Raw genomic sequence first — 27,733 nt, 5'->3', positions numbered from 1 at the left:
TCAGGTGTAAACTGAAAGCGCCAGCTTTTGGCCGGTATTTTTAGCAGCCTCAACACCGCGCATTGTGGCGCCATTGTGGCGCTCTGAGACGTCTTGAGGTGGAATGCTTCCAGCTGCCCCCTGCACGCCTGCCGTTATGGCTACCCAAGGAAAAGGCCCTTTTTTTTGGAAGAATACACACCGTTGTTCAGCTCCCACCCAGGCAGCAGCCCCTGGAGTCCTGAGCGCGCTCCCCCTGCCACCCCCCGGCCCTCACGCCTCAGGGCGGCCCGGCCAGGCCGCGGGGCGCCCCGCGCTGCCCAGGGGGCGCTGCGGAACGCGCATGCGCGGCCGGCCCGCGCCCCTCCCTCTGTCCCGGGGCGGCTCCGCCCGGCCGCCGCCGCTTCAGCACCGCGCCGCTGGACAGCGCCCGGGGGGCGGGGCCGGGGGCGGGGCCTGGCGGCGAGGGGCGGGGCCTGGCGGGGCGGGCAGCGAAGCCCCCGGCAGCGGCCCCGGCCCCGAGCCGCGCTCGCCCTTCGCGAGCACCGGGCAGCAGCAGCAGCAATAGGAGCAGCAGCAATAGGAGCAGCAGCAGCAGCAGCAGCAGCAGCAGCAGCAGCAGCAGCAGCAATAGGAGCAGCAGCAGCAATAGGAGCAGCAGCAGCAATAGGAGCAGCAGCAGCAGCAGCAGCAGCAGCAGCAATAGGAGCAGCAGCAATAGGAGCAGCAGCAGCAGCAGCAGCAGCAGCAGCAGCAATAGGAGCAGCAGCAGCAGCAGCAGCAGCAGCAGCAGCAGGATGTTCCTCAAGCTGGCCGTGGTGGTGCAGGTGCTGTCGCTGATGGCCAGCCGCGGGCACGGCTTCCCGAAACCCGGGGGCAAAGGTGAGGCTCTCGGCCCCCCGGCTGCGGGGGGTGCTCGGCAGCGGGTGCGGGGAGAAGAGCCGCAACTTTCCCTCTGCTTGGCTACAGGCAGGCGGATCCCATAGACCTGATGTCCCTGGCAAGGCGGGGGGTGCCTGGAGCTGCGCTCTGACAGCGGGTTCGGGGCCTGGCTGCGAGTGGGGGCAGCAGCGCCGGCCCCGGGAGGGGCGCTGGGCTGGGCTGGGGCCGGGCTGTGTGCAGCCACCCTGCAGCACCGCCAGGCCTCTCCCGCTCTGTCTCCCCTGGGATTCTGGTGCCACGGATTCTTAATCTCTGGGCTGTGCCAATCCGATTATTGCTATTTCAGTCAATCTCTTGCAGCGCTTTCCACCCAATTCATCTGTGAGTTTTCTCATCAGAAAGGGGTTACTGAGGGTCTGTATTTCTGTTATGTCCGTCACAGAACCTCTCCCTCTGCCCCAAGTAATCGTGCTTTGTTTAAATGTTTGACATTTAAAATCCCCATTCTCCTAGGAAAACTGATTTATTTTTTTTTTACAAAATCTTGCAGTTAGCATCATCTTTAAGGCACCATGTTTTATGTGACAAAACTACAAATTAAGAAGAAATGTGTTGCCTCTTTGGAGTCACGTGCATCATGTAACTGAATATATGATATGTGTGTGTATATTTTTAATTCTAGATAAAGCTATACACAACAGACAATTAAGTGTAGAAAGACCTTTGGAGGAACAGGTAGGTAAAATAAAAAAATATTTTAGATTTTTTTTTGGTTTGTATTTTCATAATATTTTCAGCATTCAAATACAAGATACATGAATATCCTGATGGCTTTACAAATGACATAAAAAGTGATTCATCAGTAAAGCAAATACGGATGTACTTTAGGTACAAAATAAAGTTTCAATAATTTTAAATGAATTCTTTATAGGGTTTTACTCTCCAAGATCCCCAAAGCAGGTCATCAGCTCTGGCAGCTGACATGCATGGAACCCCTTTGTGTTGCGATCCTAAGGGAGGGAGTACAGTGAGAGCTTGGGCTGAAGACGGGAAACCTCACTGGTATTTGTCCTTATATGAAAGGTCTATTACAGCTTCTTGTAATGTCTGATTCTGATCAGAGAATGTGGTGGTAATGATGAAAAGTGACAAGAGTTTAAACATGTTCCAATTATTAAGGCAAACTTCACACTAAGAACAAAGATCAGGGATTAAGGCTTTTGCTGGTAATAACGAAGTAAGAGATCATATGTTTTAGTGTATTTATTCCTTCTGCCTCTGTTTGTGGTTGTTGTTGTTTTAATTTATTTTATTTTCATATGTCAGATTGCCGAAGCTGAGGCAGACAAGAATAGGAAAATAGTTCCCACAGGTAAAACATTTCTTTCCTGGTTTTATAGTGTGTTGCTGTTGTTGTTTTTTTTTTTTTTTTCATAATGGTATTCAAAGAGGTAAAAAAAAATATGTCATGTGATATATTTTCCAGAAAATAAGCCAGAGTTCAGGAATTATTCCTTTGCTGATGACTTGAATCTGCTAAAGTCAGTAGCAGAAAGAGAGAGGAATGAAAAAGAAAGGGAATCAATTAGAAGCTCTTTGTATGAACAGCAATTGGCCATTGATGATGCAGACTCTACCAAGAACCGCAGGGTCGTGGATGACTATGACTCTACTAAAGGTGGACTGGATTATAAATTCCAAGGTATTCTATAATTACCTTTAAGTAACACTTAGGTTAGACTTTTCTTGCAAACTGATTGTAATAACGGATATTGCATTCATCACTAAACATGAGCTGTATTTGTTCCTGCAGTGCAATTTTGGTTATTTCCAGTTGTAGAAGCTTGTCATATTGCAATTAGGTTTTGAAACACGATACAAAAGAATTACTACTGTTGATTATTACACTCATCTTCTGTAGAAGGAACATCCAACCGTAATTCGCATCATGTTTTTTAGAGCTTTAGATTTGATGGAAGAAAATGGGACATATTTTTAAACGAAAATGTGATTTATTCTGGTTTGAAAGGGAAAAGTACTTTTATAGAGAGATAATTCACATACATTTATTTCAAATGTTATGCCTGTTAGATGATTCTCGTTATCACATAGCTAAAAGAAAAGAAGTGACTGAAAGACAAAGAATTGCCTTTACTACGGGAGTTGTTAATTGACTTGTAGTTTAAGTGAGTCCTCTGAGAGTTGAAAGAAGCATTTAGTTCAGGATATTTTTAATTATATAAGAGTATACTGATCACAGATCAAAGCTTACTCATCATATTCACATTCTCAGTGGTCACAATGATATTATTTAACATAAGTAAAGATTACATAATTAAAACTTAATTTTATGAAATCCAAACAAGAATATAATATGCTGTTAGTTATGACATATTTTATTCTAAGTAGCCATACAATGAAGGCAAGTACCAGGAAGAGGTACATAAGCAGATACGTGAGCAATATTCTCTTATTCTTACAAATTTTTCTACGAGCAATAGAGTATGTTCCTGACAGTTGTACTTGCTGTTAGAAAAGAGCCTGTTATAAAGACATTTTTCATGTGTAGAAAAAAGACATGAAGAACGTTTCATTGTGACTGATGCATGCAAAGTGTGTATCAAAGTATGTTCCTAACCTGTATTTAAAAGTACAGCTTTGTTCTGAAGTGAAAAAGATACAGGCAAACATTTTTGCAAGATGTCTAATCCAAATCAGTTAGGACAGTTAGCACACAGTTAAACTGTAATCCTTTTAGATGATCCAGATGGCCTTCATCAATTAGATGGCACTCCTTTGACTGCTGAAGACATAGTTCAAAAAATTGCTACGCGAATCTATGAGGAAAATGATAGAGGAGTGTTTGACAAGATCGTTTCAAAACTTCTAAGTCTGGGGCTAGTAAGTATCTTGTTAATACTTCATTCAGCTGTGTTGTGTGTTGGTTTAATGCTCTTTTAGACAGTTTGGATGAGCACTGTGTCCAGTGAATAATGCTGACTTGAAAGAAAATTAATGAGATTCAGGCTCTAGGCAAGCTTCTTGACTCCTTTCTGCACATCTTGACTCCTTTCTGCACATTAGTTTAGGTCTGTAACAGTATTGCTATTGTGATAGCTTTGCAACAAAACATGCCAAACTGTAGAGTGTTCCTGATGTGGAGAAAACATTTGTGGATTGTGCTCCTCCATATAAGCCCTCATTTTTTCCTTTAAATTTTCCTCTTCTGATTCTCAAGTAGTTCTTTACAATTATCAATTAATTTTGGACGTTTATGGAGAAAGGTCTGAGCTCATTCCTGGTCCACCTGCTAATTACGATAGTCAGAGGATATATAATGATGCTGATTGGCTGAGGATACATTTCTCATTGTTGCTGAATTGTAACAAGATTGGGTTTTACTCTGTTCTCTGGATATCTCAATGGTTGAGATATTGCAGTATGGAATCCTTATATTTTAGTACACTAGTCTTATCTTTTCTGCACTAGAATTTGCAATCAGCTATTGCATGCTGAATCCCACTGATTACAAAGGGAGGTGTGTGGGGACAGCTGCATAGTACACTTGTCATTCAAGTGACAGCTGTTACGAAGCAGAGGAAAAACATTTTGAAGATGCTGCAGAAAGCTATTGGCGTTTTTCCTCCCTATATTACTGTATTCTGTTGTAGTTGCTCATAGATGCGTATGTTGTTAAAGAAAATGTGTGCGTGTATATATATATATATATATCTGTAGTTACGCTGCACTTGCTGTTCCATCTTTCAAGCTGGACCCCATTGTGTTAAGCCCTACAGGGTTATATTTTCCTATTGGCTACACGGGGGTGGGGGGGTATGCACACATATTTGATGTGTGTTTGTATGTGTTTTTTGTGTGTCTATCTCTCTCCATGTATACACACACACAAAACAGTGAATGTATTACACCCAATTGATCTATGCTCAGCTTTGAAGCAAACTATTTAAAAAGTTCAGGTTTCATATTGGCATTCATTTTAAGAAAACCACAGTATTCTATAAGTACTCTGAACAAATATTTTAACAGATCACAGAGAGCCAGGCCTATACCCTAGAAGATGAAGTGGCAGAGGTTTTACAACAGCTAATTGCAAATGAAGCAAAGGATCGTGAGAAGGAGTCTGAAGATTTTGATTACCCTCCAAGCAGAGCAGACAGTGATATAAAGGAAAAGCAACAGGAAAAAATGGTAATTTCTTAGCTAATAATTTTGACTCACTCAGTAAACAGTACAAGTAGACTGTTTCACTTTAGGGAATAAATAGTTCAATCTGGAAACTAAAGAAGTTCTAAAAGTAATTCCGTAAGACAGAAAAATTAATAGTGTATTATGTTGAATTTTAAGCTAGATTCCAAACTGAAATAACTTTGAAAAAACAGTCTAGTTTTCACTTGGTAGATAGGAAAATATTGGTGTGAGATGATGATACTATTGCTCAATTATCTCTATCACCAAACGCAATGTGCTCATTGATTTATCTATTTTTATGTCTTTTGTGGAGACATCAAGCAAGACTGATCAGGATAGTTTCAGTAACGGGGAAATTGATGACACAGTGGATAACACATGGTCATCATCCAATATCTTGGAAAGAAGAAATGAACTGCCTTCTGAAGATAATTTTGAAGACCTCCAATACTTTCCAAACTTCTATGCACTATTAAAAAGTCTAAATTCAGGTGAGCCTATTTTGGGTGTACAGGAATATTTAGGGAAAAAGTAGAAAATTATACTCTTTGTTTGCTCCAACTCTTTTCCCCTCCATTCTCCACAGCTCCCCTAATTGCTTTAAGAATGTTCTCCAAGATGCATAGCATAAACTCATTTTTTTATTTTTTCTTTTTGTGAATATGACAAAACGTTGGGAAGAATGCCACTCAGAACTGCAAACGCTGTGACCTTGGTTGCCCATCCAATCTTGGGCCACATGATTCAGGAATCCTGAATTCTTTGCCTTGTTGATGGGCATGATGAAAAACTGGAAAATTGTTTTCTCCAGAGGCCTTTCCTGTAATGTCCTTTTCTTCTAAGCCAACAGAGATACGAGCAAGTAGAATCAGTAGAATCCTCATAATGATGCTACCAGTAAACGAGTCAGAGCCTCCCAGCCTTTTCACAAACCACAGGTTTGCTGTTTATTGCAGTGAAAGCTCTGCACGTCTCTTCCTATTCCGGTGCTAGACATTATTGCCTTCCAATTAGTGAAAGCAAGATTGTGGCACCTCGCCACAGCCTTTTTGTCAGCATGCTCTGCCACACACCCACTCTTACTCTCTGCAGCCAGCATGTCTTCAGCACATTCAGCAATAATTTATTCTGTAGATTCCTTGTCCTGCAGGAGCCTTAATCTTTCCTCAAACTGTCCCCATAAATACTTTAGTGGAGAACCAGAATGAAAAACCTGAGGGCATGTTTTGCTGAAATCCAGGCTAGAAACCTCATATTCTTCTTGTTCTTTTAATTTTCGCTTGGTAGTTTTCAATGCTATTCTTTCTCCTTTTTCTATTCACAAAGCAAAACAGCATATGGGGTTTAACAGGTAATCAAGCAAACAGAATCAGGTCCCACAAGGCACATCTCTGCCTTGTCTCCTGCTTTATCCCATTCACCTGCCAATTTTTATCACGGTGGAGGAGAGGAGATTCAATTGCATTCTACAGATGTGTGTTAAATTGCAGAGAGCAATATTAAAACCTGTTCAGTAGCTCTCCAAAGGGGCTGGCCCTCTGCCAAGGCTGGGAGTATGTTTTTGACTGTCCCTGTCTGAGACTGCACCTGGCTCTGTTGGGTCCTGTGACAACCAGGGATGCAGGAAGAGCCTGCGTAACTCTGTGGTGGTAGAGTTTCATGCTGCTAATGCAGACATGGCATTAACAGTGCTCAGCAGATAAATGCAGTGAAAAAAGAAAGCTAAGAATCACTGCTTATGAGGATATTCAGCAATACATATGGACAAGAAACGTGGATTTTTATCATAAAAATCATTGTTTATGTCCTATTCCGGAGTCATGATCCTCCCAACCATGTAATATTAAATTTTTTCCCAGTTCCTCAGTCATGGTCTCTAGCCCTATTAACTGTCTCATTTGAGACACTTGCCAATAAATCCAAAGGGTCTCTGAGCCATCTTCATGTTAAAGAGCCAGATCAATCCACTGAGTAGCTCACTGACAAATAAAAGAAAAACATTGTAGAAGACTGTGCCTATATGTGCTCACTGCTTTTTGAACTTTGTCAAGTCACTTATCTCAGTGTGCTTTCCTATCCACAAAATGAAATTAATACAATTTTATTTCTATAACATAGATCTTCAAGACAAAAAGCTGTAAAGAAGAAACAAACCCCAAAGTTTAAAGTATATTCAGATGTACTCTGCAGGAGCAGTTTAAAGGGGAACATAAATAGGATTTCTGTTTGGTAATCTAGCACAGCCTTCCTTGTAGTGTTTTTGTTTTTTTTTTTAATGCATGAAGTTTCTGCAAACAGTTTGCAGAATTGAGTTTTCTGAATTGGCTGAAGTCTTTGACTACCTTTGCTTTATCCCCTCACACAGAGACAGAGATGAAAGAGAAAGAGACCTTGATAACCATAATGAAAACCCTCATTGATTTTGTGAAGATGATGGTTAAATATGGAACAATCACACCAGAAGAAGGAGTTTCCTATCTGGGTGAGAGTACATACTTTTTGCAACAGTACTGTTTATTAATGCTATGTTCTTACTCTACCAACAGTAATAATTATATCGTCATCTCCTTTGCTCTTACGAGTCTTGTTTCAGACTTCTTCATTCAAAATGTTAAAGCTGTACTTCTAAATGACTGATCATTCATTATAGCAATGTTGAAATCCATACTGCTTTAATATTTCCACATAATGATGGAAAGGTTATTTATCAGATATGTATTTAGAGGTTTATTCCACCTTCATATTTGTGAAATGCAATTGATTTTAATTGGTGTTTTTTCAGAGGAAGGTTAGCATTTCACTCAGTTATGTTCAGGTGGATCAGGTGCCTGAATTTTCCAAAAGGAAAATCTAACACTTCAACACCTCTAATCTGTAATCTGTAAATAGCTAGAATAGACGGGACCTAGTGCTATGGACCAAGTTTTACCAAGTAAAACTCTCTTCATCTATGAAAAGCATTACATGTGGGCACAGGAGTAGCTTTTGAAACTGGATTACATTTTAGAATCTGTAAAATTTTTAAATTTGTATGTTTTTTGCATTTTTTTAAATGTAATTAGACTTTGTAAAATTGTTATAATTTCCTGAAGAGGGATTTTGGAACAGCTGGGCTTGGTTTGTCTTTGTTTTGTTTTCTTACCAACCTCTCTTTCTGTCTTTTGCAAGTTTTATAGTAAATGTTGATAGTCTTTCTAGTTAAACAAGCAGAGCTACAGAAGAAGGGTACATCTGTATAAGCTCTCTACAGCAATTTTATTTTTCTAAAGTATTTCTGTTCTAGGCTAACCTGATAATTTTTTGTTTACATCAGGGCAATTTCTCAGCTTAATAAATCAGCCTGTCACAGAGTTAGGACTGGCAATGATCTTTCATGACTTCTGTAGATTTGTTTGATATGAATGGTTGATGCTACTGAACCTGTATGGATTGATTACCAATTACTTGGCTGCAAAAAATCCAGTGACTCATGATGCACATTCAGTGCATGATTGTAACTCCCCTTTAAAGAATTCAGTATATCTCTGACCAATATTGTCCCTTGATTTTCATTGAGAAGTCCTCGAATTTTGGAAGATTTGGATATTTGGTATGATCTCTGCCTGCCTGTGTGTTTAAGGAAAGATTCACATAATTACACAGTTATTTACAAATGCTGTGATTTCAATGTCATTCTACAAATTAAGATAACATGACTTGCGTAGATATTGTCCTCACTGATAGTGTTGTGCCAAAACTTAATAGGTTAAATTCATCCCTGACGTAACGCTGCTCAGATAATGGAGTTACACTAGGGATGCATTTTTGCCTGCTAAAATTCAGGGCATTTATTCACATTGGCTTTACTTTGAATAAATAAATACCGTTACTGCGGAAACAAATTGCTATGATGACACAGTACAGAAGGCAGGGATTAGGTTAAGAATTTAAGAGGTCTGATTTAGTCTGGATTTAAAGTAAGGCTACCAATGTAGCCAGACTCTGCCTTGCAAATTAGCGATTTATGGAGAGGTGGATTTTATACTCCATCAAAGCAACTTACTGTAGTGGAGAAAGCTTTCTCATAGGTCTCTCATTGCTTCCGTGGTATTCTTTTTTTAGACTTGCTGTTGAGAAATGACTGTAAAACTGACCTTCATATATTTAGTTAATATTCTCAAATATTCAAGATCAGCAAGCAAAGGAGAAAGCTAGCTTCTTGCAGCATCCATAACCATGGCAGCAGGTTTATTGCCACCCTTATGCAACTAAAAGTTACAATACAATATACCCAGTACTACGTGAATAGGTACAGTGTCACTCAATGCAGTTTAGGCTATGGGAATGATGCACTGCTGTGTTCATTTGCAGCGGATGAAGGAATTAGAATGAATATCTGTCAGAGAGAAGAAATAATTAAAAAAAAAAAAGCAGCTTTTAATTGTTCCTTCAATCCAGAATTAGTGATCAGATCCCATGCTACTTGGCAGAAATTACCTGCTGGGTCTGGGCAAATGGAATTATACCCTTTTTCTGTTTTATTACAGTAGAAAACTGCCTAAATTACTTTTCATCACTCTGTGGGTGAAGCCATGCATAAGCTATGTCCCTGAATTATATATTCAAAATAATAAATCATTTACTGAATCAAGTCACAAGCTTTTGTGCCTCTCACACAGAGACAGTAAATTAGAATTCATATACCAGTAACAGCTGGCTTGGGATTTGGAAACCACAGCATTATGTCATCATCATTGTATCCTACTCCAGGGGAAAATATCTTGCTGCTGCAGTGAATGGTGTTGTTAGGTTTAGCTTTAAGTTACAAAAGATCTAGCTGCAGTGTGGTGCAAGAAAAACACAAAAGCATCCACATACAAATGCAAGGGAAAGGAAGTTCATGTTTTAATACAGATATTCAGTGTTATGTAAGATATATTTAAAAGCTTTTCATATGCTAAGTAAAATTCTAACACAAAACACAGAAAGCAAAAAAGCAATTTATCCAGTAAAAGTACTGCCTGTCTTTTTACAGCATGCGTTCAGAAGGTACAGCTCTGGAAGCATTATAGAGAGGCTGTAACAAACCGATATGAGATGTGCATTCAGTCAAAAAGCATCATATTTGATAATTTCCCTGCTGATGGCGGACTGCTGCTATCTTCTATCACTTTCTTAGCTATGGATGATGTATTTTGATGTACTGGGGGCAAGTTCTTCAGTGGAATAAAAGCCCCATGATACATTTCTAGACTGTTCAGAGGCTTTCAGAAATCCTTCTAGAAAGCCTTTCTGCCCTCTGAAGATTGAAAGTTGCTTTAAAATCTCTTTTTGCAATGAAAAGAGTGGACAAATGGTGGTACAGAAGTCATAAGGTAATCAGTCAAAGGACATGGGACCACAGCTACACAAGTGGCTTGTGAGTTAGATCCAACTGTGCTATCAATTTATTCACCTATGGGCTGCTTCTCAGTATCCAGAAAATGCTACCCAAATAGCTGAGCTTGCTTTCCCCAGCATGCTAGATGAACAGGCTGTTATCACTGCACAGGTTGAGTACTGGGAGGGAATTAGGGCAGTTACTGAAACAATGATTGCTCTTGGCAAGGGTGCAGTGACAGAGTGGACTGAAAGAGCTGGAACCTCTCCACATAATGACCGGCAGAAAGCAGCAAGAAGCTTTCAAAGAAGTTGTGACGGATTCAGCATAAATTATTTCATTATTCATGGCAGTCATACTGTTTCTGTTGCATAAGTAGCTGATGCTGAATTTCCCATGCAGAACTGAAAAGGACTATATCCTTCATGGTGCTGAGTGCCTGCAGGGAACAGGAAATGCTGTTCGAGCCATGGTAAAACTCACTTTGATATCAGCAGAGCAGAATAAGGAATGCATTGCAAACATCCTTACACTGTTTGAATATTACTTTGTGATTAATATTGCACTTGCCTTCATTTTCCTTTTCTGTCTGATGAGTAGTGGCACGGTGAAGCTTCACTCTTACAGCTTCTCTATCAGAACCATCAATCACAGGGCAGATAAGTGTTAAGGAAACACTTCTTCTACACTGCATAGCAAAGAGGGGTTTTTTTGTGAGCTGAGTGAGTTTTCCTGCATGTCAGTCTGTTTTCTAGCTAATTTTAAAATGAAAGCATATCAGTCCACTACCATCCTAGTAAAAGCTCTGTTTATAGCAAATGCATAAAGAAAACTAATTTTGTAATACCCTGATGTTAATAATATTGTTGTCAGCTTAGAAGCAGAAACAAATGGTTTCTGCCAGTTTGTTCAGATAAATTTGTAAATCATCTCCCACTAATAGGATCAAAATAACAAGTGAGTTTTAGAACTATTTGAGGAAATATTTGTAATTAGACACTAGTGGACCAAAACAAAAACAGAGCTTTCAGAAATGACAAATTCTTAAAAGGCACCAGTGGGTACGTCTGAATTCTCTTTACACAGCACAGTGATTATATTCTGCTACTGTACTCTGCTTACAAGAGTAGGTTTGTAGCAAAGTTATCCATTGCCACCCCAAGCAAATGAAAGTTGTATTATCCCATGAACTGTTACCCTAGAAACGCAAATCAGTTATGTGAACATTGTATTCCTGTGTGTTCTCATTTATTGACTAGTGCACGTAGCACCAAATTTTGCCATCAGTACTTCTTTCTCTCACATATATGTATAAGTTTCACCTTGATACTGTATATAACGCATATTTTATTACATCTTATGATTGAGGTTGGCGAGGTTTTTTTCAGTTTCTAAATCAGAGCTTCTATGTCTTCCACAACTGAACGATATTGTTGAAGAGAAAGGCAAAGGAGTGGGAAGAAAATTAAGTTTAAGCATTCTGGAGATTTGTTCTCTCTGAGGGGGATCCCACTTTTCACCTCCTTGTAGGAGAGCCTTTAGCTTAGTGTAGCCAGTGTACAACACACGGCCCTCAGCAGAGTGGTTTGGGAGCAAAGCCCCCTTAAATTAGGAGGGAAAATAGAGAGATTGCTCCAGCTCATCAGTATGCAGTGTTTGAGTCACAGCCGCCTCCTTCCCTAGACCAAACCAAAGCCACCTCTCATCCGCCTCCCTTTGGCTCTGACTCACTGTCAGAATCCACTCTCTCCCCCGCGGCTGAGTAGGAGATTGTGTTGGTTAGAAATGGACATGAACAGATGTCTCTATTTACCTCTCCTACCCCCTTGTCGTTTGTTTCCACGGGCAATTCAAAAGGAGGCTACGAACTGCAGGACGTACTAGCTCGAGGGAGATGGTTTCTTGGTGAGCTACCGCCTAGGTATACACAGTCATTACTTTGGTCCTTTTCTGAACGTTACTGTTGGGGCATTGTTTTATTTTCGTATTCTCTTTCACACAGGATCACAGGATCATAGAATTGTAGGGGTTGAGCCAGACTGAGGCTGCATGACAAAATTCTAGGGGAAGCAGAAGAGGTGCTAAGTCCCCTGTGCTGCTTTTATTCTGCCCCTCTCTGCTAAGGAATATGGCCTAGCTGTTCGGTCTCTCACATTCATGCTTGGTGCCCTTCACAGCTCCACCTCTGATGAAGGCAGAGCGCTGCAATTTCTCCGGCGTAGGCCAGTGCATAGTAGACACAATCTGGCCTTTTCCTAGGAGACAGGAGGATTCATTCGAATACTGTGACTAATCCCTAAAGTTCTCATCAGCACAGATGCTCCAGGCCAAAGGTCTGATCCTGATATTTGTTTAGATACACAAGAACAGGCACTGAGTCAAGAGTATGAGGCAAAGAGCAGATCACAGCACCGAGTGGCATCATCTCTCCCCTACTCACTGTCTCCAAAAGCAAATGCTGCCTGATACAGACTGTGTGATTTCAAAAGGGGTCATGGAAGGTGTGGCTAATCCAGTGCCAGAGGCTGCAAGTGGTATATAGACAGCACTATAAGAAATTTTTGTTCTTTCCTTCATTTTGAGCTGAAAGGTGAAGTGCACTGACTATTTCATATAGGAAACCATTCAGGCATACTTTCTTTTTCTTTTTTAATGTCATTTTTCTCAAAGACCTCTTTGTTTATACCGTAGGTTTTCTTCATCAGCATTAAAATCTTTAATCAATTATAATCAAATTCTTTAATCAAATCTATCTGAATTTCCCTTTGGTGATTTTCCTTCTCCAGTATGACTTTATCATATGACTGATGCACACAGCTACCAGTGGGAGTTATTTAATTTTAGACAGCTCTATTTTTCCTGAGATTTGCTTTGTATCTGATGAACTAAGGTGACACAGATGGCAGTACACTGCTTTAAGAAACTACACTGTTCTCAAGAAAATCAAGGGCTCTCATACATCTGAACAGTAGAAATCAGGAGCACCTCAGGTTAGGGCAGTGGGCCAAATACTGAGGAGCAGCAGTGATGATGTGAGGTGTATGTGAACAGTTAAATACAAGATGAATTTGCATGGCTGTGAGATGAAAGAATGTGGAAAGAGTGTGCCAAGGTCTAGCAAGTCTAGCAAGTGTGCTGACCACAGACCCTGTTTCAGCTTAAAGCTTTTCTTTCAGTAGCTTCATCCAATGCCTCATCCATTTCTGTCACATGGCACTCTGTGTTTGCACAAACACATGAATGTTTTTCTGCCCTCACCATTTTGATCATCTTCTATTTACCCCCAATCATACTCTTACTGCATAGAAAAAAAAAATGGGTAGTGATGATATCAAAATTCTACTAACCCCAGAGTAATTAAAAAGGAGAACCACCACTCACTACTGTGAGTCATTATGGGCATCACTTAAGGGTGACAACATAGTATTTCCACTATCCATAGGATCTAATTTTTTCAGCTACCTTTCTGAGGGAGATTCAGTAGTTTTAGTATTATTGTTTGTTTCTCCCACCACATTGCATGGCTATCAAATCATGTGTAGAGGTCTGTAAACCAAAAAGAATATATTACAGTTAATTCCTTTGCTTAATTACTATCTAACCTTTAAATTTGCAGCTAGTTCTTGCCAATAATTTGCTTCTTCTTCCATTTCCCTTCACTGCTTCCTCTATGCTTTCCAACTGGATAGTTTGTGAGAAATCTCTGTTTCCTGGTGGTGTCTCTGTTGACAAATAAGGATATTGCCCAAATCCTGAAAATCTAGGTCTTGCATCCTACCAAATGGTTTGTGCTTCTAAAGAAAAGAGGGCAACACTTTCCTTTTTTTTTCTCACTGTATTTAATATATACATTTATAAAAATACTTTCCTAATTTAGTACCTCTCTGATGACAGCTGAGCACTTACATGTAGATCATAAGCTACGATTTGAGATGATGATGTGGGTGTCAGGTGAAGAGGGTGTCACTAAACTTTCAAAACTAAACTCCATCCCACTCCTGCAGTAGAGGCGTCTGCATGCTGCTTTAATCCCAAACCTTTTTATGCTTAGAAAGTGCATTTAATCAAAATACTAAAAAGTGTGTGCGTAGGCTTTGTGGCAACCTCAGGATGGGAAAGGTATTAGGAAAGGAGTGTACCACACAGCTCTAGGAGACCCGAAGTAATACAAAGGAAATGCCTCTAGAATACTGAAAGGTTAAATCTGAGAAACAGACTGAGAGGCAGGGAGTTAAATAAAGTCATTAAGGAGACTTGGCCAGAGCTTTGCTCACCTCAAAACATACCTACCTGATTGTGTTTTATTTTTTCAATTGCCTTTCATCTGATTGCCAAGTGATACTGCTGCTGTTTTATTTCAAATCTGACCATCTTCCTGCAACCCATTTACGAGTGATGCCACTACCTGGGGTTTGTCACCTAACACATCGTTTCTCAGGGCAGCATTAGACTTCAGACACACCATCATGATAAATCAGTCAAATGGGGAGATTCAAAATGAAAATGCCATATCTTGACAGGTAAGGCAGTAAGTTGGAAAGGAACGGGAGATTTGCAAGGCAAATTTGTAAGGTTCAATGTATGAACATTTTTGCCTTTTCTGTGTTTCTTAGCAATTCTTTAAGGAGCCATCATTGTATTTTATTTACGTGCTTTTTCTAGCATTTTACATGACTTATGGGTATAGCTTAAAAGGATTATTTAAACTGACAAAGACTATAATTAATAAAGGAATATCCAGGACAAGTGAGTCAGACGACATTGTAGAAAGCACCCATTTATGATTTGGTTGGGTTTCCTTTCAAAAGAATTGTGATTTTTGTTCCCATTTGCTGTAAATTCATTTGGGTTGGGTCATCTGAGAGTCTACTTCTCTGATGCTTAGAAACCTTATTCTCATTAAATTTAGTCAGGGCTATTTGGTGCCATTTGCTTTTGTGTCAACATTATCATCCACACTGAACACCTCATTTCCCACTTCGATGTTTACCCCTTTCCATGTTTATGGAGGGCAATTTTATCTTCTATCAGCCTTCATTTTGTCAGGCTAACAAGGCAAGCTTTGCTCTTTTCTGATAAATACACTCCTCATTTCTCTTATCATCCTGACAGATTTCCTTCAGTTTAATAATTTTTTCTTAATCAGGGGTCATCACATTCAAAATGTGACATCAGTATTTGGTACACTAGCATTAAGATTTCCATGATTCTACCAGAAATACCTCACTGACACCTGCTAGGATTATATATTCTCTATAGCTACCTCTCACTCATACCTCACTGTCACCTTTGATAACTGAAATGCTGTATCTGGAGCTTTTTCCTCATTTGATTCTACTAGATTTCAAGTTACAGCAGAGCCATTTTCTTAGATTCACTATTATTATGTGACTTGAATGTCCTCTAAAGCATCCATCGCTGGTCACAGCTGAAGAAAATATACTGATCAGATGAACCACGGGCCTCACCCAGAACAGCAGCTTCTCATATTTCTGACTAGCAATGAGAAAGATTGAGATAGGAGGTAACTAAGGGTCAAAGTCTGCTTTTCTCTGCATTGGCGAAAATCAACAGGATATTGATAGTTCTTGTTCCCTCACGTAAGCTAAAAGGACAATTTCCCCAAAGAATTAGGCAGGTGTGCTATTCCTGACAGAATAGTCACAAACGAACACTGATATGTCCTGGACTTTGTCACAGATGAAAAAAGGCTTTGCAAATTCTCTAGGATCTTCTACTGCATGAGACAGAAGAACCCTGGGAGAATTACTAGCAGTCATCAGCAAAAAGCTATCCATCTGAAGCTGCTGTAGTGCGTGAACTCATAAAGTAAACTCATTTTTTAGCTATGCTTAAGATTGATTTTGGCTACCGTGATCATCCTTTTTTTCTCCCTTAATAAACAGCCTTTCTAGCAGGCCTTTCTGCAGAAGTTTAATGATGTGAAATCTCAGCATCAGTCAATTTGACAAGGATAGAATGTGTAACTGCCTCCTGGGCACAATACAATTATGCAGATAAAAAAGTCTTTGCAGGACAATTTCCAAGAGTTCAGAAAACACCATGAATCTACCTATGGAGAAGGGTCCTTGTCAGGGTTCCATTACCAATTCCATTAAATACTCAAATGGTAATACTTAGAAACTAGTATATTAGTTTCTGCCTCTATAATAAGAACAAAGTAATTTAATTTGTAATTTTTTTTTTTTTCACATAATATCTTTTTCCACAGATTTAAAGGGTGTAACCACAGTACATTCTCACAGAGTAAAGATAAGTATTTTCTGCTTTTATGTCCTTCAGATTTTCAGATACCCAACTTGAAAAACTTCAGTTTCATAAGTGCTGGGAATTTGCATTTTCAGATGCAGTCAACAGGATCTCGCATGCAGTGCCTGTAGAAATTGGGCCGAGGGCTTCTGAATGCCTACCCAAAATAGGAGCCTTCTTGAAAAATGAATGCTTCAGTGAGTCATTTGAGATCAAAGAGGAAGTTAGAAAGTGAGGCAAGGCAGAAACCAGATCTTCTGACTCTTGGTGTCTGGTTCTAATGATTAGATTATACTGCTCCTCAGAAAGCCAGCCGCCAGAGGGGTGACCTCTTTTACCAACGTGGGTCACTTCCATTAGCTCGGTAGTTATTGTTCTGTTGTTTTCATTAGTGCTATTTCAAATAAGTGGCCAGCTCTGTGGAAAGGTCATTACCTTTCTGAACTTTTACTCTGTAAAAATTATGTTGCTAGGGAAATGATACCAGAAAAGTAATCAATTCTTGTTAGACCTCCAAATCCTACATTCAGCTGCTTAGCTGCTGGCTGGGCACATCTCAGTTCAGGAGATGACTCACTCCATTAGTGTAACTCAGAGCAAACATTGCTCAGCCATGGCCTAGCCACATTTGACAAGTACAAACATGTTTTGAAACAATATCAGCTGTTAAAGGCATTAATTCTGAAGGGGGAAAGAAAAAAAGGTATAAATCCTCTTCAGGAAGAGTTGGGATTCTCTTGTAAAATTCTCTTTATTATATACATAGGTGCACCAGTTGATCCCCATAAACATGAACAAGCTTACATTGCTAACACTTCTCTGTCACAATGAAAATACAGCTGCTTATGAAATCTTGAGATTCACGTTGATGTGCCATCCAGCCATCAGGATAGCTTCAGTATTTCTCCTGTAAAATGTAGTCCTTATTAAAAGGCCTTTCATATAAACTTGTCCATATCTTTACTGTTGAAATAAGACTTTGAAAATAGAGTATAGCTGTTATTATACTTGGTTTGGATTTGGTAACAAAGCTTGGACCATTAGTGGCCAATATTGCTATACTATTATACTTCATATGCAGATGTAGCTGTTCAATTCATGTGGCTGGAGAACAACGCATACTGCCATGTTACTACGCTTGGCAAAGTAGTAGTATATATTAGTACTCCTATACTGAACTAAACCAATATTGTTAGCCAAATCAAAAGACTCAGAAACTAGAATTTCTGATTTGTAGAAGTAACCAAATAACAGAGGAGCACAAATCCTATTGCCTTCAGTAGTACCTGCTGGGTGTGGGTATATCGACTCTTAAACTCTTTGGGGACAGAGCATGAAAGGCACTTAAGAATCAATGCACTTACATATGTGTGGCATTTTAAGCATTTGAATACTCCTATGTATTTTAACATACTATTTTACACTTAAAATTAAGCCTGATTTAATAGATTTTGCTGGGATAAAGACTAAAATCAGTGACGTTTTTGCATTTGCATGAATTAGTGAGGGAGAATAATGTATTCACTTGAATTTACGAAGGGTTTTAAGTGAATATATTTACATGGTTAACACCAGATTAATACTCTGTTTTCATTAAGATGTTTTTAATGAAGCACAGAGTTCTTAGTTGTGTAATCTTATCCAAAAAACTGTGCCTCTTGCAACAGAGAAATCCTTATATTCCTGCCAGAGTGCTAGTATGGTACTGATTCAGGATAAATAATAGAATCTTAAGCTCAGCTGAAAGGAATGTTTACAGTCTTTTCAATAAGCTCTGGATCAAGTGATAAGTGAGGCATCAATATCACCACTATAATACTAGCTCGTTTCTTCTCTTCATCAGTGTGTCTGATCCAGTTTGTAACCCAGCCCAGACCTGCTTAGGGCATAGGACAAGGTCAAGAATCAAATTAAAATGATAAGTTGATAAGTTGATAAGATAAATGAAAATAGTTCTACCCCGATCCCCCCCCCCCCCCAAAAAAAAAAAAAAAAAAAGAAAGAAAAACTAATGTGATTGAGAATTGACAGATTGCAGTCAAACAGGTTACCGATAAAAACTGCTTACATTTCAGTTTTATGTAAATAAGGAAATATAGATGATCCAGGCAGACAGGATTATGTTGTTTCTCATCAGCTGGCAGGCAGAATTGCTTATGGTGATCTGCCATGAAGAGAAGTGTGCTTGCTGAAAAACTAATCTTTAGGTTTCAGTGCTGAGCATCTTTCTGATTGAAAAATTTGCTTTCTAGCTGATGGATAAAATGTTGGCCTAACATGTAAGACATTATCTAAAATATTTACTACCCTTACATTATCTATTCTGCCACAGTTATCACATTTGATACTGAGTATTTCAGCTGCTTATATAAAGGGAGCATTGACAATTCAAAACCAAGTCTTGCAAAAATATACAACCAACTAGTTAACATCTATCAAATTTTGGATCCACGTTTAACCAAACTTTTAAATAAAAAACAAACAAACAAACAAACAAACAACAACAATAAAACAGAAGAAAATTCTGTACCATATCCATAACATGACTAAGAAAATTGTACAATGTATTTGTGGATATCTATTAAGCATTGTAGCAAAAGAAGGACTTTTTTTGCACATAGAGATACAATTACTGTATCTGAAAAATCCATCTTGATGAAAAGATTGCTTTTAGTTTTAAATGATATGAGTTCAACCCTAAAATTTGCGTAGAAAATCATTTGCTAGACTTGTAGAGCTGTATACATTGCCACTGCTGTCTACTGCATTTTTAGATAGATGCTTGACCTCGGCAAATTAAAAAATATTTGTTTTAATTAATTCAGTTTAAGTATATATTTCATCTAAATATCATTTAATACATTTTTTTTTTGCATTTCTTTTCCAGTGAAACTGTACAAAATACAGACAGATAAGCAGTTTGTGAGAATATTGTTCTACCAGGATGAAGTACATATTTCATAGTCATGTTAAACCCTTCCGTTGTTTTCACCGGAGTAAATTGCTACAGATACTGTTATCTATATTTTGTGACTTATACAATTTAAATAATTAGAACCTGTATCCTCACTCTATCCACACTCACTACTTTTACTCTATCTGTGCTTATTGGCCCTATTTGGTACTGCTATTACCATGACTTAGTATTTTTCTCTCACTTAAGATTGATCAAGATTTAGTGTTGACTCTGCATTCATTCTTCAGAGACAAGGATGAAGACAGTTCTTTTAGAGTTCCACTCACCGCTCAAACTGGTGTTGTGGAGAATATAGTATAGATTCTGTATCATAGCCGTTGAAGAATAACTACAATTTGGTTTTGTTTTGCCTTGATTTCTAGAAAACCTAGATACAATGATAGCTGTGCAGACAAAGAAGAAGCTTGAGAATCCTTCCACTAAAACCAAAACAAAGCTACCAGCAGGTACTTATTCCATATTATCTTACCTGGAAATCCATATTTAATAATATTTTTTTATCCAGTTAAAGCAGGTTAATTGTATTAGAATTATAATAGAAATGTATTAGAAGAGGGACTGCTAGCTAAAGATATTGGTCCCTCAAGGGTCTGTAGCCAAAGCTTGCATGTCTAAATGTACAAGAAGAGATGAGTTTTTACTTAATTGGCCAGTATTTGAGAAGCATATTCACTTGACTGTCCTTTTCAGAGCAGTGCAAATGTTACTCATATACAACATCAAGCCATTTGAATGCTTTTTAAGGTTTAGGTTAAAAAATCACCTTGTCAACTTTGGATCTGGTGAATGGCAAATTTCCTATCCCCCTCCCCCCCTTTTTTTTCTGCACAAACAGACGTACACTTATAAACTGCATATTATTGTATTTTAATTACCTGTATGCAGCTACTGTTTGTAAGAGCAGAAACAGACATTCCTGTTTCCAGGGGTCTGGGGTAGAGATGACCTTTAGAAACCAATTTGATACAGTCTCCAATGAGTTTGTTCCTCAGTCATCAGTCAAAATGTTTTACTTCTTAGAGATCATACTGACATAATTTAGAAGTGCTTTTGGAACACAGGATACAAAATTGCTCTTATTATTATTTCCTTAGACAAGAGTAGTGAAGAAGCAGACAGTACAAAGGAAGAAGCAGCTAAAATGGAAAAGGAATATGAAATCTCAAAGGACTCCACAAAAAATGAAGAACAAAATGCAGCAGGAAACAGTGAAGAGCCCAGAGGTACAAAATAGCCCTTGTTTTTGCTACACATGTATGCCTTGAGTGATTAGAATCCTTTACTATCTTTGGTCTTGTTTTTCCATTGTGCTAGCATAAATATATTAATTTTATATAGTTACTAGGAGTCAACACACAATTGTTTGATTCAGAAGTTTATTTAATTATTTGCTTACCTTTAAGCATACAGAAACCATAGCCCATGCTGAGTAAGGCCATAACCTTTCACAGTAATGAAGGGTTATGTAGTAGTCTAGATATACCTCCAGAGTAAGTTCTTGCTCCTGTATTCAAAAACCTTTTTCATCATCATTTTATTGTCCAGACTTGGTGAACTTCCTTAAGAAGAGATACATAGAGAGAATATTTATCAGGTAATGAATTCTAAACTTGCAAAGTAGTATGCATGTTAGGACAGAAACCTTTTGGGGGCTTCTTATTGCTAAATAACCAGCATAAACATCTATGTTTTGTAGTTATTTGTTTAAAAAAAATAGGCATACAATCTGCTTTGCACTGATGCTGCTTTAATCTAGTCCGTTTTTGTATGCACGTTTTCACTGCAAGATGTTCAATAATGAATTGTAGTGATCAAGGCTACAGATTGTAGTTTATTGGTCACCTGGTTCAGTCCTGTGGCCAGTGTACACAGACAAACTATTAGCCAGTCACAGATAGGAGAAGATATTTTTTCCAACAGAGACTTTTTAAGTACAGAAGATAAAAATAGCTCAGGAGGGTTGTTCAATTTCACAGTAAAGAAAAATCGTCGCAGTACCTATAGGGTGTAATAAATAAAACGTTTCCCTTGTCTGTTGAAGATTTGTCTGTTCGACTTGGTTCAGGTTATTTTACTTTAACTTCCAAAAAAATGTTCAGTGTTTAGTTGTCTCATAAAATATTCATTGCTCTCTCATAGAATAGCTTACTATAAAGCTAGCTTTGCAGTCTCAGCTCAAAATTTACAGTATATCTGATACAGTATCCGCTTACTAAAGAATTAGCCTTCTACAAGAAAATCACACTAGTGTGCTTTTTGTTGTTGTTGCTGTTTTTTCTTTCCTGACAAATATAAGAACATCACATCAATAAAGCTCTAGACAATTTAAGAATTCAGAATCCATTATCTGGAATATTTCCCTAGGGGCTTTATTAGGTAATCCTGGAACTAATTCTGTCTTGTGTGCTTTCTGGTCCAAAAATAGCCATCACTTCAAACTTTCAGCTATAAAAAGGACATATAATGGTATTTTTAATGCTTTCCTTTTCTCAGTAAGTATAAGTAGCTATATTTCAGCTCATCTTCTCAAAATATTCACAATCTTATATTTGCTATATGCTGTTAGTACTGATGAATAAGCATTTCTGACATTTTGTACATGAGCAGATAGTCAATGCTTTCAGTGTTAATTAAGTAATTTCCTGCCATCTGAACAGCTTCAGCTTTGCTGAACAGTTCTTATGCTCAAAAAGCTACAGGTTGGCTTCAATTCACATACACAGTAGTTGTGGATGCCACCAAAAATTATGTACACAAATCCAAAAAAAAAAAAACACCGAAAAAACATGATTCTAACTTTGTGGATGAGTAATCTTGTACAGATAAAACCTGCTAGCCATCTGTGGGAATTTTGACTGACTAAGGTTGACAGGACTCGGCTTTTAAACAGAAACTAATAATAGTTTTAATCTTCCTTTGCTCAGTTAAACAAGCTGCATCAATCATTGATATATGTGCTCTCTCATCCTTTACTCTAGGGAAAACTGAGGCATATTTGGAAGCAATCAGGAAGAACATAGAATGGCTAAAAAAACACAACAAACAAGGTAACAAAGAAGGTATGAAGTAAAAAGCGTGGACATTGGGATAGTTACCATATAGATTACAAAGCATGTAATTTATATTCCATAACTTAACATTATGTTACAGGCTAAAAAATAATAGTATGAAACCGCGCTTGTCTGTATTATAGTGGTAATAGGTGAGAGTTAAATAATACAGGCCATGTAAAAGTTAAATCAATGTATGAAAATAGCAAACTAAGGCAAAGTCATATAAACTGTCTCAAACAGCCATTGGCCATGAAACACATGGCGACTAACCAGTTAGAAGTTAGTCATGTGCTGTCCAGATAGTCATGGTGGTCTGCCTGTCACCAGATTTTGTCAAGTAAGTCAATTTTGTCAAGTGCTTCATTTGTTAGTTCAACATACCTTTTAATTATGATTTTACACACATGGTAAACATCTTTTTAGATGCCTGGATTTGTCTACCTATGTGACCAGCACTGTAATATATTAGATTACAGCCCAAACTACTCTAATGTGTTGTGTCTCTCACATATAAAGCTATGTAGAAGGGGAGCAGTGACAGAAGGAGATACACAGGGTATGCTCACCAGCTGCTCCACTATTTGACTCTTCCTTGGAGGCAGGACTACATGAGAGCTGGAGGGAGGAATCTAACAGCAGCAGGACTTCTAGCTTATTTTTCACAGATCTTTATTTATCCATGTCATGTTTTCCTTCAAGATCTTAATATAAAACCAGCTTCCTATCCCTTCTCTCTGCTATTGGTGGGGCTTCCGCTGTCAGCTGCTCTTTAAATGAAGGTTCCTAGCCAAGGGATCCATCCCTGGGGTATTAGTGGAGCCTGGTGAGAAGAGTCCTTCATGCACCAGCCAAGCAGAAGGGGATCTGAGATAAGATTAGCCCTGGGTAATCTAACCACCCTCTCTGTGAGTTGAAGCATATATGAATTACATTTCAGAGACAAGTGCATGTCTGCAGCCCAACACATTAATTTTCCTATACAGAAACACTGCAATGGGAAGGACTTTGTTTTTTTCAAGCCTACGGTTATTTTTCCGATCTGAAAACTGTTTCCTCTCAATGGCAACAACTGCAGTTAGCAGCAGGCATACACATTTGCTCAAGTGTTTTCCTGACACTTCTAATAAACGTTTCTATTTATTGGTGTACTCATTATAATCACTATATCTCAGTCACAAGTGATTATTTCTCTGTATCACACGCACTGACAGGGCAGCCCCTCACTTGTCTTCATAGTAACATTTCTTCTTGCACTACTGCAGCCTGCAAATGGCTGTGACTACAGATCAATAGCATTTTATCTGCCTGGGAATGCATTAAGATGTACGGATGTTACTACTCCCAGAAAATGGATCCACTGTGCTACTACTGAATGCATGTCTTTATGTGTAGATGGATTTTCATTTACACTAAAATATCTGTCCTCTGACAATGGAAGTGGGCCTTAAAGTCAGCATAAGTTATAACAAAACTAGAATACAGTTCTTACTCTTCTGATACATTATTGTTATTGTACCTTTTCCTTACTTTTATTTTTATAAAATGCTAATTCGGTTCTCCTGGGATGATGATAAAGGAAGTACAGTCAGAGTAAGGTTATCTAGCAGTGAATGCATTGTGTTGTGTTTCTTCAGTACACGATTAGGTGTCATTTATGTGCTCATCAATTATTTCTCTACTTCCAGCTAGTACCTGAGAGCTAGAAGAAAAACAATTCACAAAGTAATTCATGTATTAAAATGCCCAGTCTTCTCTACCCTTATTCATGGATTGTTTATTCACAGGGTATACATGAAGAGGTTTAGGTTTGCTTCAGGAAATGTTTGTAGGTCTTTAACTTTGGATGAATTTCACTGGAAGTTAGTTTTCATTGAATGACTAATGACCTTGCAAGTGTTCATTTGCAGTTTCACAGTTTAAAAATATAAATTGCCTTTTTAGGAGGCAAGTAATCTTCAGTGGTCTGGATGATTTAGAGAGAAACATGTAAAGGCCTAGATTTTGGCCTTACTGGCTTTTGTGTCCAGAATTTGTTTTGCGTATACAGGAAGAACAGGGGTCTGTTCCTCTGGCTGGCTTGATCTCCCAGACCTGGCTTCATCTCTGAAATCAGTGCTCTTTTAAGACAAGCTCCTCTCCTGTGTAAATAAACATCTCTCCCACTGCTAGGTGTAGGCTGCTGTGTATTCTATTACTTTTTAGTGTCCGCAGAACACAACTGTGAGTCATTTAACTAATACATGCAAATAGCACGTTTGCATTTTTCACAGAATACTTAGGCAGTTTGTAGTTTCATGATGCTGACGGTAGCCATTAAGGAACAAAAATCAATTCTGTGATTAATTGTAGGATGCAATAGCAAATGGCAAGATTTGAATATGCAAACAAGACCTCACTTCATTTACTATAGCCATTTCACAGCTTAGTGTAATGCTGCAGCTATTGTGGTGAATATAAATTGAAACTGATTTTTCTAATTCCTTGAGCAAAATAATAGGTTGTAAATAAGCATTAGAAATTAACAGACCATTACTAAGTTCTAGGAAAAAAAAAAGAATTATACTGCCATGAGATATACAAATTAGCCAGAATTGGATAATATCTTAATGGTTATAATCTCATGTAGAATGTATTTGTTTAGAAATTAAACCATCACATCTCCATGTGACGTTTAGACGTAGAGCTTAGGGATATGGTTTAGTGGGGACTGTTAGTGTTAGGTCAGAGGTTGGACTCAATGATCTTGAGGTCTCTTCCAACCTAGAAATTCTGTGATTCTGTGATTCTGTAATGATCAGAGAGTTGTAAATACTATTCTATTTTAAAAAAATAAACCTAGGAATTTGAATGTGGTTAATGTGGATATTATATTATATTAATTTAGTATTTATTGTTCCATCTATTTCCATTCCATGGAATCTTTTACTGGAGACTCTCATTTTGTCAACATGAGTCAAATCTCAAACCCTTATTACTAAATGGCTATTTAATTCCCTATTACTGAGATAGGATGAAGAGACAAACTGGTTATATTCTCTCAAGTAATCCCAATAACAGACTGGAAATGAAATCCTAGCTTCAGTACAGCAAATGGCAAAATTAACTCAGATATGGACAGGACATCCCTGCAGCAGTAGGGTGTTTGAAATATCTATTTTCTGTATTAGTCACTTTAGATTACTTTATACTGTTATAGAAAAGATCACAAGCATTAATTTGCATCTTTAATGTCTATCTACTTCTATCTGGTTTTGGTCACTTAGCTGTAAAAAGACAGAAAAAATATTTTCTGTTTTGTTAACAATGTGCAGTTTGAAAGAAAGTCCTTCCATTTATATATGGTGCTATACATTGGACTACATCACAAAGTTAGTATTAATACCACTTGGAGGTTCTGTCCATGGAATAAGTCACTTCTACTGAAATTTTCAGGATGAATCTGTTTTTATGAGAGATACTAATTAATTTAACCTAGTATGAAACCTTAAGACATTGATGTTCTCCCGACAACTAACTTGTGATTCTAACAAATTAAGCTTTATATTTTATGCAGCTTTATATATTTATGTAACTGAAACATTTATGTGTTTATGTGGGAATATACTGGATCTGTGCTAGGCAGAGTTAAAACTACACAATATATGTAGGTTACATTTTTAAGTTATCTGAAAGATTGCTTTAAAGCAGAATTCTCTTCATGGGAAATAGTGATGTTTTTTATCATAGGAAAATGTTGTTTAATGCATATACATGTACTATGAATCATGCTGCATAGATGCAACCATCTATGAGAAAATGAGAAAGGATCTGTCTGCACTGTATTGCAGATTGACATACAAAGACTGTCAAAGACTACTTTGAGAGTAACACTGTCATAAAGACTACTCTGCAGTATTTCTCAAGTCAGGATACTATGTTCTGTATGAAGGTAAATAATTATATCATGTCCATTTACTTGCAGAAATTTGCTTTCTTGAGTTTTCTAAAAAGTAAATTTTTACTGCAGGTGTCTGTAATAAGTGCAAAGTTTATTGGGATTTTTATAGGAAACAGTCAGTTTAATACTTTTCTTTGAATCCATGACAATTGTGAAAATATTAGGGTTTTAAAAATAGCTTTTCCATGCAGACTAGGACGTTGCAAATATTCTTACTTTAGCACTTACCAGCAAGCAATCAAGCACAAGAGATGACTACTCTTGTACTCTTGAATAGCAAAAGAACCAAGAGGTGTAAGAAGACATTGTGTAGGTGTTTTTCTTTTTCTTTTTTTTTTTCTTTTTTTTTTTTTTTTACAAGTCGCATTTATAGTGAACTCTCTTTTGTTGGATAAAATGCATTTATTGGTAAACCAAGCAATGGCATTGCTTCTTAAGTGAAGCAATATAATGGCGATGACTCACTGTGTAAATGAATTCTTATTTTTCAGATTATGATCTTTCAAAGCTGAGAGATTTCATTGATCAGCAAGCTGATGCGTATGTGGACAAGGGCATCCTGGACAAAGAAGAGGCAGATGTAATTAAACGCATATATGGCAGCCTGTAAAAAGCTGATGGCTGCCAAACCCGTAGAAAACTAGTATAGCTTCCCCTCCTCCCAGCTCAATGACTTATGATCTGTTATTTTGAGGATATCATTAGAAATGCTCTGTTTACATTGTACTGATAACTTTCTAGACAGAGAAGAGGAACTGTAGTGCTTCATGCACAGACTGCATACTGTATTTTCCTGCACTCACAAATCAAACCTAAACTCCAAATTCTGACACTGAATTTCAATTTGACAGGGTAAATAATTATGTAATGTTCTCTTTGATTTATTTTTTGTGTTTGGTTTACTTTTGTAGATAAAAAAATGGTTTCTGATGGACAGGTCTTTTAATGATACACCTTTTTGCTCTCACTCCACTAGCTTTCTATAGATGCAACTATGTAAAGGGCATTATTAGAAAATAGTTCATAGTTCTCTAAATAAAATATTTGAAAATAATTTACCTATTAAA

The 27,733-nt window shown here is 38.0% G+C and overlaps 1 protein-coding gene across 4 annotated transcripts; it reads left to right on the top strand.

Annotated features, from left to right (window-relative positions):
- Positions 1–404: 404 nt before the first annotated feature.
- Positions 405–27,733, top strand: SCG3 (secretogranin III). 4 transcript variants are annotated; one of them, XM_068695429.1, is made up of 14 exons: positions 446–543; positions 640–676; positions 776–861; positions 1,544–1,596; positions 2,188–2,233; positions 2,348–2,563; positions 3,620–3,762; positions 4,909–5,070; positions 5,384–5,561; positions 7,436–7,552; positions 20,039–20,122; positions 20,771–20,899; positions 22,655–22,735; positions 27,158–27,733. In XM_068695429.1, the coding sequence occupies exons 3-14, from the start codon at positions 777–779 to the stop codon at positions 27,274–27,276; spliced, it is 1,413 nt and encodes a 470-aa protein (XP_068551530.1). In that variant the 5' UTR covers positions 446–543; positions 640–676; position 776; the 3' UTR covers positions 27,277–27,733. The 4 variants fall into 4 exon arrangements, with proteins under 4 accessions (XP_068551529.1, XP_068551530.1, XP_068551531.1 ...); XM_068695428.1 differs by lacking the exon at positions 640–676 and having other exon boundaries at positions 405–543; positions 754–861; XM_068695430.1 differs by lacking the exons at positions 446–543; positions 640–676 and having other exon boundaries at positions 687–861; positions 22,655–22,723.

This window comes from Anas acuta, chromosome 12 (assembly GCF_963932015.1).
Source record: "Anas acuta chromosome 12, bAnaAcu1.1, whole genome shotgun sequence".
Classification (NCBI taxonomy): domain Eukaryota; kingdom Metazoa; phylum Chordata; class Aves; order Anseriformes; family Anatidae; genus Anas; species Anas acuta.
The sequence above is the reverse complement of the archived record's forward strand: the minus strand, read 5'-3'. Positions and strand labels throughout refer to the sequence as shown.

Bases quoted from the DNA above. Each gene is read 5' to 3' on its own strand.
- SCG3 (XM_068695428.1), top strand. From the start codon at position 777: ATGTTCCTCAAGCTGGCCGTGGTGGTGCAGGTGCTGTCGCTGATGGCC. The intron at 3,763-4,908 runs GTAAGTATCTTG...ATATTTTAACAG, and splicing joins AACTTCTAAGTCTGGGGCTA to ATCACAGAGAGCCAGGCCTA. The intron at 22,736-27,157 runs GTATGAAGTAAA...CTTATTTTTCAG, and splicing joins CAAACAAGGTAACAAAGAAG to ATTATGATCTTTCAAAGCTG.